General features: G+C 41.3%; 1 protein-coding gene across 5 annotated transcripts in view; it reads right to left on the bottom strand.

Annotated features, from left to right (window-relative positions):
• LOC142045157 (uncharacterized) overlaps nucleotides 1–6,819 on the bottom strand; it is a 100,024-nt gene extending 93,205 nt beyond the window's left edge. For 3 of the 5 annotated variants that reach the window (XM_075058354.1, XM_075058355.1, XM_075058356.1), the window contains exons 1-4: nucleotides 6,145–6,817; nucleotides 4,377–4,537; nucleotides 2,774–2,844; nucleotides 586–751 (exon numbers count right to left, since the gene is read on the bottom strand). In XM_075058354.1, coding sequence (XP_074914455.1) covers nucleotides 586–751; nucleotides 2,774–2,844; nucleotides 4,377–4,388 — 249 coding nt within the window. In that variant the 5' untranslated portion in view covers nucleotides 4,389–4,537; nucleotides 6,145–6,817. Of the gene's footprint in view, nucleotides 1–585; nucleotides 752–2,773; nucleotides 2,845–4,376; nucleotides 4,538–6,144 lie in introns of all 5 variants that reach the window. The other 2 variants (XR_012654534.1, XR_012654535.1) reach the window with 1 other exon arrangement.
• Between the last annotated feature and the right edge of the window lie 8,964 nt (nucleotides 6,820–15,783).

Below are 15,783 nucleotides of genomic sequence, written 5' to 3'. Positions count from 1 at the left end.
GATATGTAGCAATAGCATGAGAATGAGGTAGTGCACATCATGCTGAAGGTCAATCTAGAGACTGCTCTTCACAACAGAAGTAGTGCAGCCATTGAGGTATCTCAGCTGCACTCACGCAAACACACAGGTGACAGTGTGGTACTCTGGACTATTATTTCAGGGTAACACAGCAGAACTTGAGCTTAAGTATTAGGAAAAAAAATTAAAAATTGCAAAGAGCTCTGAGAAGCCTCATCTTAAAGCCTCCTGAAATTAATGAAAAAAGTCATGATGAGTAATCATGAATAATGAATATTGTATTTTCCCCAGGGAACAGGTAAAGCACAAGCCCTGGTGTTACAACTCCTCAGAGAACTCTGCAATACACAGCTTTTCCTCAGGTAACCAAGTAGGGGATTCCAATCCTCAACAAGAATGCAAATTATAGATAATTTCATAACATCCACTACAAAAAGCAATCAGATGACCACCACTGGCTGACCAGTCACCAAGTGCAAAAACCTTTAGTTATTTACAAAGGGAGTAGACTTAAGGCGTGCAAGGGCTAACAGCCACCCTAGAGCACGACTCTGCCAACGGTCTCACCTCTTCAATGACTGCACTAGCAGTGGATGCTTGTGACGTCTGCAGGACACTGAGAATGCCTCGCTTTATGTTCAGTGCCCAGGTCTGTTCACTCCTCACAGGACAGAGCTTCAGAACTTTCCCATCATGGAAAGAAAAACGAAGAGGATGCTGTTCTAGTATTTTCCTGCAATAAAATAGTTTATAGTTTCTTGCTTCAAACAGTGGCTGCAAGTCGGTTTATGACATTAGACTCAGATTTTCTGAACAGAGCTGTTCTTCCACAATGGATCTGTCTTATTCGTATCTCCATCCTTTATAGCAAGTTTCTATTCTTCATGAATTCACCCTGACCCTAAGAGCCCTTAAAAAACCAAACAAATGAAAAAAACCTATCAAGATAATCACAGCATCTTCGACATAACTGTAACACTTAATTAAGTCAACTCCTGCTAAATTCTTTACAAGTAATTAGACTTAATGGCAACAATTCTTGTTTAATGTAAGAGAGAAATTCCATTTTATGATTCAGGGTGCCTTTAGCGTTGGTAAGCATGTCTTAACTGCAAAGTAACTGCATGTACTCTTTATCATTCCTCTTCAGCTGTGATACACACAAGAACAACTGCTTTCCAGTCAACCCACATCTTCCTGCTCTACTAGGTGTACATACTTGGGCTCTATCCCAAAGTTATCCCCCCAGTCCCTGTTGTCAGTCCACTCCCTGATTGCTTTTGCTATCTCAGATTGAGAGTACCGTGTTTTCTACTTTTGCAAGAGATCACTTTTTAACATTGATTTTCACTCCTAATATAATGTACTTTAATCGTGTATTACCCATCTAAAGGGGGAAAAATAAGCCATCCAAAGGAAGAATTATACAGTAGCCCAATGGTCAGCTCCCATACAGGGAGATACACAGTTCATCTGCACATTAACTGTGGAACTAACTGTTCATCTAATCAACCAGGTCACAAAGACATTGTAAGAGGAAAACTTTTAATGCATCAACACCTGAATAAAGTCTTTCCAGGAGAAGAGATTGTGTACATGCGATAAAGGTTTCTGAACTCCTAGGCAACTGTGGCTGTATTTGCTACCATCTGTGGAAATTACATGCATGTTCAGAGGACAAGCTAGACCACTGTATATTCACAACAGGCTGAGAGAAATGCTAATAAGATTCACTCATCTGAATAATTATTTTCAATAGCCAAGCTTCACTGAATGCTTTCTTTGCTACCTCTATTTTTTGGCTTCTCTGCAAAGAAAAAAAGACACAACTGCTCTTACCTCTATGAAAATCCTACAAATAACTTCACAGAAGGTGTGCCTGTACTCTGATTTGAACTCTGATACTGCTACCCATACTGTGGAACACAAAGCTATTCCTGAGGAATATAAAAAGCAATGCTTTTACTCCAAACCTGGTCTTTTTGACCCTTTGAATTGAGCCAATTAACTCAGTTCTCAGCATCATTTAAAGGCTGAGAATCCAAGTAGCAGGACAAAGAGGAGGATTACAAGGCTGAGCTTAATCAGACAACAGAACTGCTTTTTTTGATGCCACAAGAAGCATCAGCTCCCTGGGAAAATACCAGACCTCTAGTTTGAAGAGACCTTTTTGTACAGGCATCTTCACTAGAGTCTATACCTCCGCAAGTCAGAGGGAAACACACTGACATATGTTATGAATGAGCTACTAAAAACAAAAACATAAAAGGAAGAAAATTACATTAGATAAATAAATGCAGTTTAAATATCCTGGAAGAAAAAAACCAATGTTTTGCATCATGAGAATCCTCCAAACCAAGAACTTCTGAAATGTACTTCAAAACTCAAGAGTCTGTACAAGTAACAATCAGAACTCAGAGAACTAGTGAGCAATCCATACACACTGCTAGCCAGCTAGAGGCCTGATAATTTGTACCCAGAGTAATTTTAATTGTCCACTCTCTGAAAGTTTTTACAAACAAAGGGATGAAAATTAGGTTCAAAAAAATCTTTTTGGACCAAATGCCTCCAATTTTGTTGATGGTGCTCATATCTTGATCCTTGCTTTAAAAAAAAAACAACAAAACACACCAAGACAAAACCCAACTAAAATTAAACAGAGGATGAAACAGAGTGAACAATGTCCAGTCAAGCTGCTGCTAAGCCATATAGCTTCAAAAAACCAAGAACTAGACCAGATTAGAAGTTTTTCTACCTTAGACTGTCCATTTCCTTCAGAGGCTCCTCTCTGGATGCAAAACTTTTCTTAATCTGTACATCTTGCACCTAGGAGCAAAGATTATAGAGCAACAAGTATCATTGTCAATAGGAACTTGTGGAATTTGTGACATAAGGATATCTGCATAGAATGTCATACATAGACTATGAAAAAAGGCTCAGTGTTGCAAGCAACGCAACTCCAATAGCCACATCTTCAGGTTGCATTTCTGAGATGGTTTCCAGAAATTTCTTCGACAAAGAAGTTTCACTCACTATTAAATACATTTTATATGGCACTATTATATCTCTTTCATTTTCAAGCCAGAAGCAATCACCTGCTCCAGGATAAAGTCAGAGCCGGGATAAACCTAAGTCCTTTCTACGCCAGTTGAGAAGCAAAATGTGTACCCATCTCAGTTGACTCCTGAGACTATCCCTGGTAAAGTTCTCAGTATTCAGGAGCCATTTCATAGCTTACTTTCACTGAATTCAGAGGAAAAAATGCACTTAAGTTCATTATGGAATTTCCTAAAGTACTTGCAATTTGGCTGGTTGTGGTAAGAAGAACTGTTCTTAAATGGTAGATCAAAAATGGTGGCTCTCTGCCTCATTTTAAGTACAGCACAGATTGCAACTGTTAGTGATCTTTTTTCTTAATATCTTCCACTTTTTTATAAAGACAAGCATTCAACTACATATTGGTTTGCTTATCTTAGGAGGTCTCAAATTAAGATAAAGAGCTGGAAGTTGGGCAATCCAGTCACTGATATTGCAAGGCAGAAGAGAGTGATTCAGTCTGAAGCCAGCACCCAAATTCTCATTTTTCATGTAAAATCACAGGACCACCAACCAGTTAATTTTATCCATATGGCCATGTTAGGACAGGGATAACTACCCTATTCTTCATTGGCCTCATGTATATGTGTATATAGTACACACATGTCAACCCCCCACAGAACCCATGAATTATCCCCTCTGTTAACCAGAAGGAAAACCAAGGCAGATGAGAGACGTTTATTTTCCATGCTCCTGCTAAAGCACTGTAGTTCTCAAACTGGCCTACCGCAGGGATCACCCCAGGAAAAAGTCTGTAATTTGAAACTGGCCTGTTGCTCTTGTCACGGACAGAGAGATCTCCTGTCGAGATCAATGGAGCACTACAAGACTGAATTTTACACTAGGCTAGGAACAGCACCAATCCAGCACATCATATACATTTCTCAAGTTCTCTTTAAAACGCTTGCTACTTTTAAATTACTGCTACAGATATGAAAGTGCTTAAAAATAAACCAAGTTCCTTTAAAGGGGACTAGCTTCATCTCCAGTTCTGCAGTTCATGTGACAAAGCAGTGAAACTGCCATGCCACTCAGGAAAGAAAATAATTATTTGTTTAATTTGTCATTTAAAACTGGCAAATACTTAATTTGAAGCCATGTCACATCAAAGTAATTCTGCAACTCTAATTATGAGATCCGGAATTGAACTGGCTTTTAATTACAAGAAAAACAAATGTTTTAAATGTAGCAGTAATCCCAAAGAAAGATACAGTCTCATGTCAACTCATCCCAACCACTCCAACAATTATGACAATACTCACTTTCAAAACCATCTGGCAATTCCCCAGTACCTCAATGATCACTGTGCTCTCCAGAGAGATGCCACTGCTTTTGTAAATACTTCCCTGCAGGAATGTGTTTGTGACTGCTGAATACTTGTAGCTGTACCTAGCTCTTTTGGGGGAGTACGATGCACTGTGTCCTAGAAACAAACAAAAATTGGTTTTTTTAGTCTATTAGGCTTGCCCCTCCCCCTGGTTTTTTTTCTACTTTTTAATCTTTTGGCCACTGTAATCAGCTAAACAAGGGGCTGAATATTCAGAATGTTCCCTTCCCACTTGGACTTACCATTGAAAGAACTGGGTTTCTGAAAGCACCCTGCATGCTAGCGATAACTCCTGCATGGAAGGTGAAAAGAATACCCCTCGCTCCTATGCACACAACCTCACAATTTCCATCGAGGCAGGAATCTAATTTCCAAGAGCAGAAAAGCATTTACGGCATGTTGCTCTTTCGATACCTTTCAGAGAGCAGCAAAGCAGGACCTTTGCAACAGCAAGATGAAAAGGATCTGCTGATGCATTCAGTGCGTTTCATGCCCATGCTATGAGCTACACATATGCAGACAAACTAATTTATATGTTTTTTAAGTAAAGAACTCTGGTTCTGAAAGCCTGCCTGAAAAAATTCAGGCTGAGGAAGAGAAAGCATGGGAAGACAAGGATTATTTGTATTTGTATGAAGACACTGTAATGACCTGGCAAGTGTCCATGGGTAGCACTGTCTTCTAGTGAATACTGTCAGACACCCTCATGTGTGCTACATGGTCTCTGTATTCCTCTAATCAAAGGAGATTCTCTTCTAGACCAGGTGATAAGAATTAACTCTGAAAGGATGAGAAGATCAGAGTCATAATACCTTCAATGCCATGTGTTTTGGTGACTGTGGTGTCTGAGATTGTAACAAATACAGTATTTCTAAATGGTAAGAAATCATGGTATGACCTTAACTGGGACCACTGAAGTGCAGAAGAGGGAAAATTCAAAGAAAATAGTCTCCCTTCCCTCAGATGAAGAAGACAACACCTAGGAAAAACGACCACTGCAGCTCCCATAATGCAGAGCTGCTTCTTCTCTGCCTCACAGTGGCACTGCAATACTCGAGCACTTTCAATGACAAAGCCACGCAGAGATGAAGTAATGTTGAACAAATGAAGGGTCTCTGAGCCGCACTCTCTGAGTAGGTAGCTAAGAGGCCAGGATAAGATCTCCTTGGGAGCAGAACATCCATGTGCTCCCCTTGCTGTTACACTGAAAAGCACTTTTGCACATTGAAGTACTTGCTGGCAATGTAAAAAAGTTACAAACTGCACCTCAAGCCATTCAACCAAACCTTTCCAGGTCAGTTCAATATGCTGTCTTCCCATTTGTTCCTTTACAAAATGTAAGTTTTGTGCCTGCCTACTGAAGAAGTCATCTTTCTTCATGCCTGTTTCAGTATGAAAGGAGCTAACACTGGGTACTGGAAAAAAAGACACTCGTACACGGCTGGGTTTTGTCCTGCACTGGTTTAGTAGTTTGCTTAGCTCTCATGTCTGCGAGTTTTCTGAGTTCACAGAATGCGAACTTTTGGTAGGTCTGGGCCTGGTAAAGCTTCGTGGAACTTCCCTGCTACTCCCATGAATGCTGATCACTCAGACATAAGTATCATTCTTCTAAGAACACAACACCCCTGCTGAAGAGAAGGAAGTTTTCAAATTCCTCCTTCCTTATCACATACAAGGCCTGAATACAGTCTTGTTTTACTCACCTAAACAGTCTGCAGAACAGGAAGCTCCGTAACTTAAACTCTCCAAGGATCCTGCAACAACAGGTAAGATAATAGAAAAGCACTGAAAATTTGTGTGTAGCTCAGGACAGACGTGCTGCTTTTCAATTACAATGAAATAACTGAAACCAAAGCATGGCCCTCAAGGAAAAAAAAAAAAAAAAATCCATGAGAGTTTTGCTACCAAGTATACAGGGACAAGACTTTGCTTTTGTCCCTTTCCACACAAGCACATACATAAAGGAATGACATGCCTTAGTGTATTTGAGGTAGGTATGGAAATGCAGCAATACCATGGATTACCAAGCAAATTAAAAAAAGGCGTTCTTAATCCAAGAAAGAAATACAGGTTTTATACACCACACTTCTTCACATCCACAGGCTTTTAACTTTATTGCAGTTAGGGAAAATTTCTACTTAGCTAAGATTTTATTGCACATGGCCATTCCAGAAATCATAATTATCGTTTAAAGCAGAGTAAGAGCAAGCTTTACTGCCCAAGAAAAACCTTTCCAGCACCAGCACACTAAGGAACACTTAAACATCACAACTGAAGGGTGGCAGTTGGTTAAGACATCCTTTAAAACCGGAGAGCCTGTTCTCCAACATGACTTTCATTCAGACTTTGGCTGGGAGGGCAGCGAATTCACAAGGATGCAGAACACGCTTATACCACACAGATGGAATTGCTTGAGATTCACATTGGCATGAACAGGGGAAACAGTTAGGGCTGCTACGTACAGAGCCTCCATTCCTTCTCTTCACTCTGTGTGCACACATCTGCACAGTAAACTAGTAAGACTCTCATTCTAATGCTGACACTGAATGACCTTAAATAAGCCTAGCAAAATTACATCCATCAGTTATTGCAAGCGCTACTAAACAATATAAAAGTCCAGGATGAACTGGAAGAAAAATTCTGTTTTCACAGAGAAGAAAAGCAACAGGGAAATTTTTAGGGTATCTATCTCCTGTGCATCACTGTGATTGCCTCTACAAGCATGATGACTGGGCACTCAAAGGGCTAGACTGATATAAGTCATGCTTCAGCACATGAAATAAAATCATTGCAGATTGCTTTCACCCCTGGGAAATACGGAGGTACTATGTTGAAGACTGGCTGTCCTGGCCTACTGGTCCCTATCTCTTGAGAACTTCTGTGATAAAACTTGAGCTGAATTGCAGGAAGTTTGAGAGAAGAGCAGCATGACGGACACGTCAGATGCAAGTTCCAGGACTTAATCCTGCACTTCTAACATTCCCCAGCACTCAACTCAGCAAGTTACCCCAAGTCCTAGATATCGATAGGAACATGCACGTAGCAAAATCAGTCAGATTGCAGCTGCTCATATACACTGCAGTGATAGACAAGGAACAGCCAAAATCAAATATGTGATCCTGATGGACTTCAATACATGGCATTTGTATGTACCATAGTGAATGAAAACGCTACTTTATTAATAAACCATGTATTACATTATTTAATTAGTATTAAAAACATTCAGCCCTAACTTGCCATTATTGATAAATCTTTCTTAAAAATAACTCCCACAAGAAGCTCAATAGTAAGTATAATCACCCCCAACCTCTACGCTATACTGTATGCTAATGAACCTCCCTGTTAAGTGGTAACTAACATCCCTGTGTTGCTCAGCTTTGTCTTCCACTGGAGACAGAAGTTAAAAGAGCCTCTTTATTCTGGTTCTCTGCTTTTGGATGTTTTATATATGCTATATACCTGCAGGAAATGCTCTTGTCAAACTACAACATTTAAAAATCCACATTTATACTATTTATTTGAACCATATTTTCCCTTCTCTTAATCCCTTTTTTGAAATGTCAAAATTATTGGCAGGAGGAAAGAAGGGAATTCACTAGTTTTGGAACAAAAATAAGAGGTTTTTGCTTCAGCACCCATTCAAGCTTATATACATTTTTATTCCCAAGTTAAAATTTAAGTTTCTGGAGAGTAGAATTACATTTTTCTTTAAAAGGTCTTAACCCCACATTTATATTTTCCTCCCAACAAATGCTCCTTTTTATTTTGCGGAATTAATTCTCTGTATGGAACTTCAGATTTTACCTTTAAAATGTATGAATAACATGTTATTTTCAAACTTAGTCTAGTGCTACAGATACCTGCAAAACTAGAAAACTTTCTAGCATAGAGAGACCAGGTCATGTAACATATGAGAATTATCACTCAACTATTAATTTTTATAAATATACCTATCTATACATAAACCATATGCATTAACTTTAACATTCCAAACACACTGCATTTGGAAAGAAAGAAATACACTTCTCAGTTTCCATGGGAGAAAAAAAAATTATCCCTAAGTATCTAGTGGATCAGGTAAGAAAAGGGCTATCTAGCTCACTCTTTTCTTTTAAATAATGGAAAAAGGTAGTGTTAAGTTAATGGCTTTTAACCAAGAAATCAGTACAACTTATTCAAGAACCTTAAAATAAATATGGTAAGACGAACTTGGAAAATTAATCTCTCTTACATAGCATCAGATTTTTAAGATGTTGAGCACACCTCTCCAGGACCACATTTAAGAGCTCTTTCAGTTCCTGTGTGAATGCTGCGCTCAGAATTTTTAAACGTGCTTATCACAGACAGATAGTGTGGTAGGCTGAGCACTCTGGACAATCAGGCACGTTAACTTTTTTAAGGTGCCTAAATTTAGAGTTTCTGCTCCTTCCTTTGTTCTTTTTAAATTTTAAAATTTCTTCCAGAATTTATTTTGGTTCTAGAAACAGCGTGCACTTATCTCTTTCCAGTTGACAAGAGTAACAAAGGACCACATCATTGACATTTCATGATCTATTCACGCTTTTCAGAATCCTTTATCTGCCAAATACCAAAGTGAGCATGATTTTAGAACATGATACTAACATGTTATTTTCAGGTGAGATAAGGAATTGACTGGCACAATCTAACCGTTTCTGTTGCTTTCCCTAGTAATGCTGAAGGAAGATGCCCTATTTAACTGCACTCCTTTACAGGTGGGGTGCCCTCCCACCTGCCCAGTACCACCCAGTACCACCCAGAGAGCTCACTAAGGCGAATCGCTACACAACACTGAAAATCAAGACAAAGCTGCTACAAGAATTACTGCAAACCTACAAGTTGTAACATAATTTACAGCACCTCAGAAGTTTTGCTAGTGAGATCATTCATTAGCAGAAGTATTTTGCATTGAGAGAGATCAATCTTAGCAGAGGAAAAAGTTTCTTCTACTTACTCCCTGAAGCTCCTGCCACAACACCACAGAGCAAAATGATGGTGTGCAGCCCCATGGCCATCAAAATCACCTCCTCAGCCCACAAGCTGACAAAACCACATCAGTTCTCCTCTCAAAGGCACCTCTGAGCCAGGCAGTGAAAGAAAATTTCCTTCACAAAGCAGGGGCTCACTATTTCAACTCCGCTATTCCAGCCAGAGGAGGGGCTCTGGCAGGGCAGCCTGCAGAGGGGAGGGTGCGTGAGCGTAGTAAAGGGGAGAGATAGACACACACAAACATTTATCCAATCTCCAACAGCATTTCAGCCTTTTTGCAAAAAAAGAGAGAGAAATTAACCTATTAGAAATTCCACAAAACTGCAAGGAAAAGAAATTAAGTGTACTGCACAACAACATATCAAATGCTCAGAACAATCCTATGCAGTAAGTTTAAAACAAATAAATAAATTTTACAATCACCCTGGCAATCATTCCCTGCAAAAGCACATAGGATGAAAGCAAAAGCTTTGGCACTGAAGGAAAGGTGCTTCCACTGGGAGCAAGAAAGCTCACGGGAGGCAGATCATCCCTTCAACCAAATTCTCAAAGCTAAGATGGATGAAATCTTGCATAAATACACAAAATCACTAGAATACAGTCCTTCTGATAGCAATCAGGTTTTTACAACATGAGAGACATAGGTCTTCCAGGGTTCACTGAACTTGTGATAAAGACCTTCCACTCCTGCTTGAGGGAGATTCACCATCTACCTCCTGTTCTACTGACTCATTCTTCTGGAACTGGGGTTCTCCTCACACACCTGCCCTGGCAGCCTATGGCCCTGTTTACTCTTCACAAGTAACAGGACTGCTGATCACCTATGCCACAGAGATGTTGCCAAAACTCGGTTATGCTTGCACGCCAAGACCTTCTGAAGGAAGCTGCTGTGGACAGGCAAAGATTTATTTTCTCCTGCTGCCATGTCTTAATCTGCTGTAAGCCTCTCTGGTTTACCCTGAGCTACTGTTTACTTCAAACAAGATTCACAAGTAGAAATCATAGACAACAATCCCAGTCACCAGTACTACTCTCCCGCCCCCAAGCTTATGTTGTCATAGCCTCTTGCCTGAACTTACTTTCTCCATCAGGTAACATCTGCTCAGTTCAAAATGCTTACAAATTTTACTTAAAGGGAAAGCAACTTCTCACATGTGTTTTGCATAGATCAATGACCAAAGATGATGAGAGAGAGCAAGACTAAAGAGTTAATAAAATATTCCATGCCAAAAGCTGGGCCCTTTTATCAAAATCACAGATCTACCAACCTCAGGGACAGCTCAGGTCTGAAACTAAATTAAAAAACCCCAAAACCTTACAGATTTCCTATGATCAACCCAAAATGGTAAATCAGAAAGCTTTCTTCCATCTCCATGGTGATTTTTCAGAATATTCTAATTCTGAAACTGCTTCAGAGATTTCATTGTGGAAATCTTGCAACTTGCTGGGTTTGCTATTTTTAGTCTCCTGAGTTCCTCAGTCTTGTATTTGTTCTAATTTTTAATTTTAAGATTACAGCTCAGCTGGGTATAGTACATGCTCCGTACGTTATCCTGCAGTCATTCAGCTCTTGGTGTACTATCAGCAATATGGATAGAAGCAGGTAAGTTAATTGCTGGGCATGAACATAAAACCATGATGAATTTACCAGAAAATGGCTATACTGTGACAATTCTTTTCTTGAGTCACTACTATTGCCCGTTCTCCACAGCAGCCTGACTTTTAACTGTTTATATAGTAAGATTTTTCAACATATTTCACATAGCTATTGCAAAATAACTTAAAAAGCATAAAACTTATACTGAAGTCAGTGGGAATACCAAAATTAGAATTATAGGGAATTTTTGCCTTATCATGACTCTCTTAAGAATGGCATAGCCCAACAGCAACAAGTTACAAGCAGTGTTTGTGTACTGAGCATTTGTAGCCCTACCCTCATATTAATGAATTTGACACTTTATAGTAAGTTTTCCACTTAGTTTATGTTAACTTCATGTATGGCACCAATATCTGCAGTCAGCAAAGTACATAAATAGGTGCTTAATTTTAAGCATAAGCACACCCCCAAAATTAAGCATGTGCTCAAATCTAAATGCTTTCTTGGAACAAGGCCATTTTATTAGTCATTCCACCCCCTACTCAAACACCAGTAGGTCTTTCAGAAACCTTTGTTCTCTAAATAGCTAGATTTCCCTTAGAGCACTGTGGGTGGGTTTCTAATTAAAAAAAAAGAAAAAAGAAAATTACTCAAATTTTCTCTTTCAGCTACATTTTTAATTTTCACCAAGAATAGTTCAAGGAGGTCACAGGCAACTCCTTTCGCACAAGGAAGCAGCTTTAGAAAAGAGGGTGGCCAGGAAAGGTTGTATGAACTCCACTAAGAGACAGTCTGTGCCCAAAGTCCCTGAAACAAAGCAGGGTCTAACCAGATGGACCAAAAATGTCAGACCTGCTCCCAAGACTGCAGCACACTACATTTTGAGATGCCTCAGAACTACTGTGCACGTGCAGACCAACAACACTGCATGTATGTCTTATCAAGTGGCAAGACAGCCTCCTTCTAAGGGGTTACACAATAGGCATCCCACTAAGAAAACTGGACTCTTCTGATGATCTTTTTGACAAGGTACCATAGTTTAGTAAAAGATGTGTTTTATAGCTTTAAGACAAATATTTAGCTACAGATATTAGCATTTCAGTCACAATTTCTAGAGTAACAACATTTTCATGCAAAAGTGTCATAGAAGAAGGGTTCTCTTTAAGGATTAGAAAACAAACTTTCTCAAAAGATTCAAGAGGGATCAACACTTCATTTGTAAATGTTAGATATTAATGCGGTTATATATATACTTCATTTTAAGCACAAGCAATCTTGTTAAATGTAAAGGATCAAATAAATGCAGACACATGACACATGGTTAAGCGGAGTTAAGAGAAATTCATATGTCTGTAAGAACAGAGCAGCAGCTATTCAGAAGCTTCCATCAGAAGTCACCAGTATCCTGGTGTCTGAGAGCTGGACAGGTCTGTCCTCAGACACCAGCACAACCAGCCTGTAGCCGAGTCTCTCCCTTTCCAATACCAAAATGAGGATCAACAGCCAGTAATAACACTGTGAGCCACAGACTGAATATTGACATAGAAGATCCATGCAAAATAACAGATACAGTAAAAACATTACTTACAGAATGGGTTACATGTCAACATATTAAGAGACTCACAGGTCAGGCTCACATTCAAACTCTGATTCAGGCTGTGACCCCGAGGTATGTTATACATGGAAAGGACTGCTGGAACAGAGAAGCTTGAGGATTTGGGCTTTGGCTTGGAGAAAGAAAACAGAATTCAATGTTATCTAGTAACTGCATCTGATTTTCTATTTTGTTCAAATTGTCTTGCTCTGCTTTTTCAGTTACAGCTGTAAATCACACTTTCCAAAATAATCAAATTTGCAATTTAATTTCAAGTTTTAGCTTTGCGGCTTCCTATTTCTTAGGGAAGAAACTATGTTAATAAAAAGGAAGAAAAATATCGTATTGTAGGCATACGAGCACACTCAAGAATATATAAATCTCAGCTTGCTTGCATCTTGATGATTTCATATACCAAAGAACAATGTTATTCATAAACAAAACTCCAGGGCTTTCTTGTAAAAAATATTTCAAAAAGCTTTTTTCAGTATATCACAGATTTTGGGCCCTTTGTACTGAAACTTTTAAGTTAGGAATTCAATGCCTGATTTACAGTAGACTCTTAAATGCACGCTCAAGCCAAATCTTTCAGATAAAACACGGTGTAACATTAGCATCCTATGTACTTGACTAACTTCACCTCACGCGAGTGGGTTGGTAAGTGCAGGATGCGGTCCAAGACTGATATACAAGCTCAACATCTTTTAATCATTTTTTTCCTACCTCCCCCCAAAAGAGTTTTTTCTAAAGAATCAAAACACCACCCCCAAAACAGGCAGACAAAGAACCTCCCAAAGAGAAATTTCCACCATGGTGCTGTCCTAGATAATCTTAAAATATGGAAGAAAATCAGGCACGTGTGCTGCAAACACGCTTGTTTGGTGACACGCAGGAGATCGACACTGGCGGTAAGTCTGCAAAAAGTTTTACTGGACGTTGCCCTCAAGCTTGCAATATGAATTTAATGGAAAATACCATCTAGCACACAACGCAGCAAGGATGTCCACGGACACCTAAGAACTCCACACCACCACTACCAAGAGCACCTGAGCTTTAACAAACGGGTAACGCCCGTTCTGTAAAGACCCCGCAGGTTCTTTTAAATTAGCGCTGTTACAGAACTCGCGTTTAACCCCAACACCCAAAAGCAGGCGGGAAGTGCCCTCGGCCTCGGCTGCAGACTTGCCCCCCGCAGCGCCAACACCCCCGGGATGGCGGCGGGGGCTCCGGCGGCGGCCGCCGAGCCCGCCCAGCGCGGGGCGAGGGGCGCCCGCTCCCACCCGCCTCTTCGGGCGACCACTCGTCGCCTTGACCGGTGTCACCGGTTTGGGGCCTGGAACGAGACCTGGAGGGAAACCCGCCGGAGCAGGGAAACCCTCACGGGACAGAACGCTGCCCGGGGCAGAGCTGCGGGGAAAGCGTTCCAAGTACATTACTTCCCTGGAAGGAAAAAAACCCAAAAAACCCCAAACCGACAAGCACTCTGCGACGCTCTCCAGGCCGTTTACTGAGAGGAAATCAAGCCACGAAGGGGCCGCCCGCCTTCCCCAGGGCTGCGGCGGGGGTCGCCGCACGCCCCACAAGCTCCCCAGCGGACCCCGGCCGCCGAGGGGAAGCCGAGGAACGCGCCGCCCGGCGGAGGCGAGAAAGCACCGCGGCGAGGAGGAGGGAGGGCCGAGGAGGAGGGAGGGCCGAGCCGCGGCCGAAGCTGAGGCGGCCCGGCCCGGGGCGAGGGGCCGGCGGCGGCCCTGCCGCGCGGGAGCGCCCCCTGGCGCCGCCCCAGCAGCAGCGCGGGCCGAAGGGAGCGCGGGCCTCGCAGCCCGCGGCGCCTCAGGGCGGCGGCCCGGCCCTCCACCGCCGCCCCTCTCCTGGAAGACGTGGACGGATGGATGGATCCCTCTCGACCACCCCGGGGGGAAAAATGCTTCGGCGGTACGTCGGGCAGAACGGGAGCACCGAGCCAAGGGCGAGCCCCAGGTCCCCCTCGTAGAACCGGGCGGCAGGACGCCGACCCAGCGGGGAGCACGGCGGGGGGGAAAGGGCTGCAGGGGCTGCGTGGAGCAAGAGAGGGAAACCAGTTTGGGGTCCTCTTTTTGGTTTTTTTTTCCCTTCTTACCCCCAACGCGTTTGTGAAGTCACTGTTGTCACATGCAAAGGCACGATGGCTTTAGATTCTAGAGCAGTGTCTGTCGTACACCTCTTTAATGCAATAATCATCTAGAGCTCATTCAAGCTGTGCTTTTTTTTTTTTTATCCTTTTCTTTTTTTCTTACAAAGACCAAGATGTTGCATGAAGCAAACCAGCCAACCACAAAAGGACTTTCAAAAAGCCTCCTACTCACTCTCGGTTTATTCTGGACTTGAGTACAACTACTTTTAGCACGTCCCAACCACACAGGCACCTGTTCAAACAGATGCCAGCGCTTCAGCTTCTTACATAAAAAAATTGTAACAAAAATCAATTGTAAGTGGCAAGAAGAGGCACTTCCTTTGAAAGCAGCAGGCTGCACCATGCACCTTTTGGTGTCCTGGTTTGAAAAAGTAGTAAGCCACTCATCAGAGAATTCATTTCTATACTAGATTCACATCCGGCACATCATACGCGAGGGTATTCACCTCACAAAAATACATTAAAAGTCAGCCTAAAGGTAGTTGCAGGATCTTATAAAGAAAATAGGAACACAAAGGTTAATTTGCTATAAAATACAATTCACTTGAACTATAAACATATCACACCTTTGTCACAGTACTTGCACTTATTTTTTATTCCGAGGATGACAGCATATACCCCATTATTTTTTGCTGCTCAGTTATAAAGAACAATCAACTGGGTTTGAGTACACAAATCACAACTCATTTCTTCAAAAAGAACTTGTGGTTAGACTGCCAGAAGTGCTGTCACAAACACTGCAATAAATAGCAGCTTTTTGAAACCACTCTGCCCTTGCTTAACAACTACCTCTTGTAAGGCTATCAGCTGCTTTTGTTTCAACAGCTTTTATTTTGGATCCTCTTTGCATGACAAAAATTTTTTTTGCTTCTGGCTCAAACCTCATCAGAACTAAGTTTGAACATTGTGCAAGTTCTGTCAATTCAAAGCAGAAGTCTAATGGAAACAACACTGTCAAAGTGTAACAGAAAGCA

The sequence above is a fragment of the Buteo buteo genome, chromosome 27, assembly GCF_964188355.1.
Source record: "Buteo buteo chromosome 27, bButBut1.hap1.1, whole genome shotgun sequence".
Classification (NCBI taxonomy): domain Eukaryota; kingdom Metazoa; phylum Chordata; class Aves; order Accipitriformes; family Accipitridae; genus Buteo; species Buteo buteo.
This window is presented reverse-complemented; position numbering and strand designations above follow the sequence as displayed.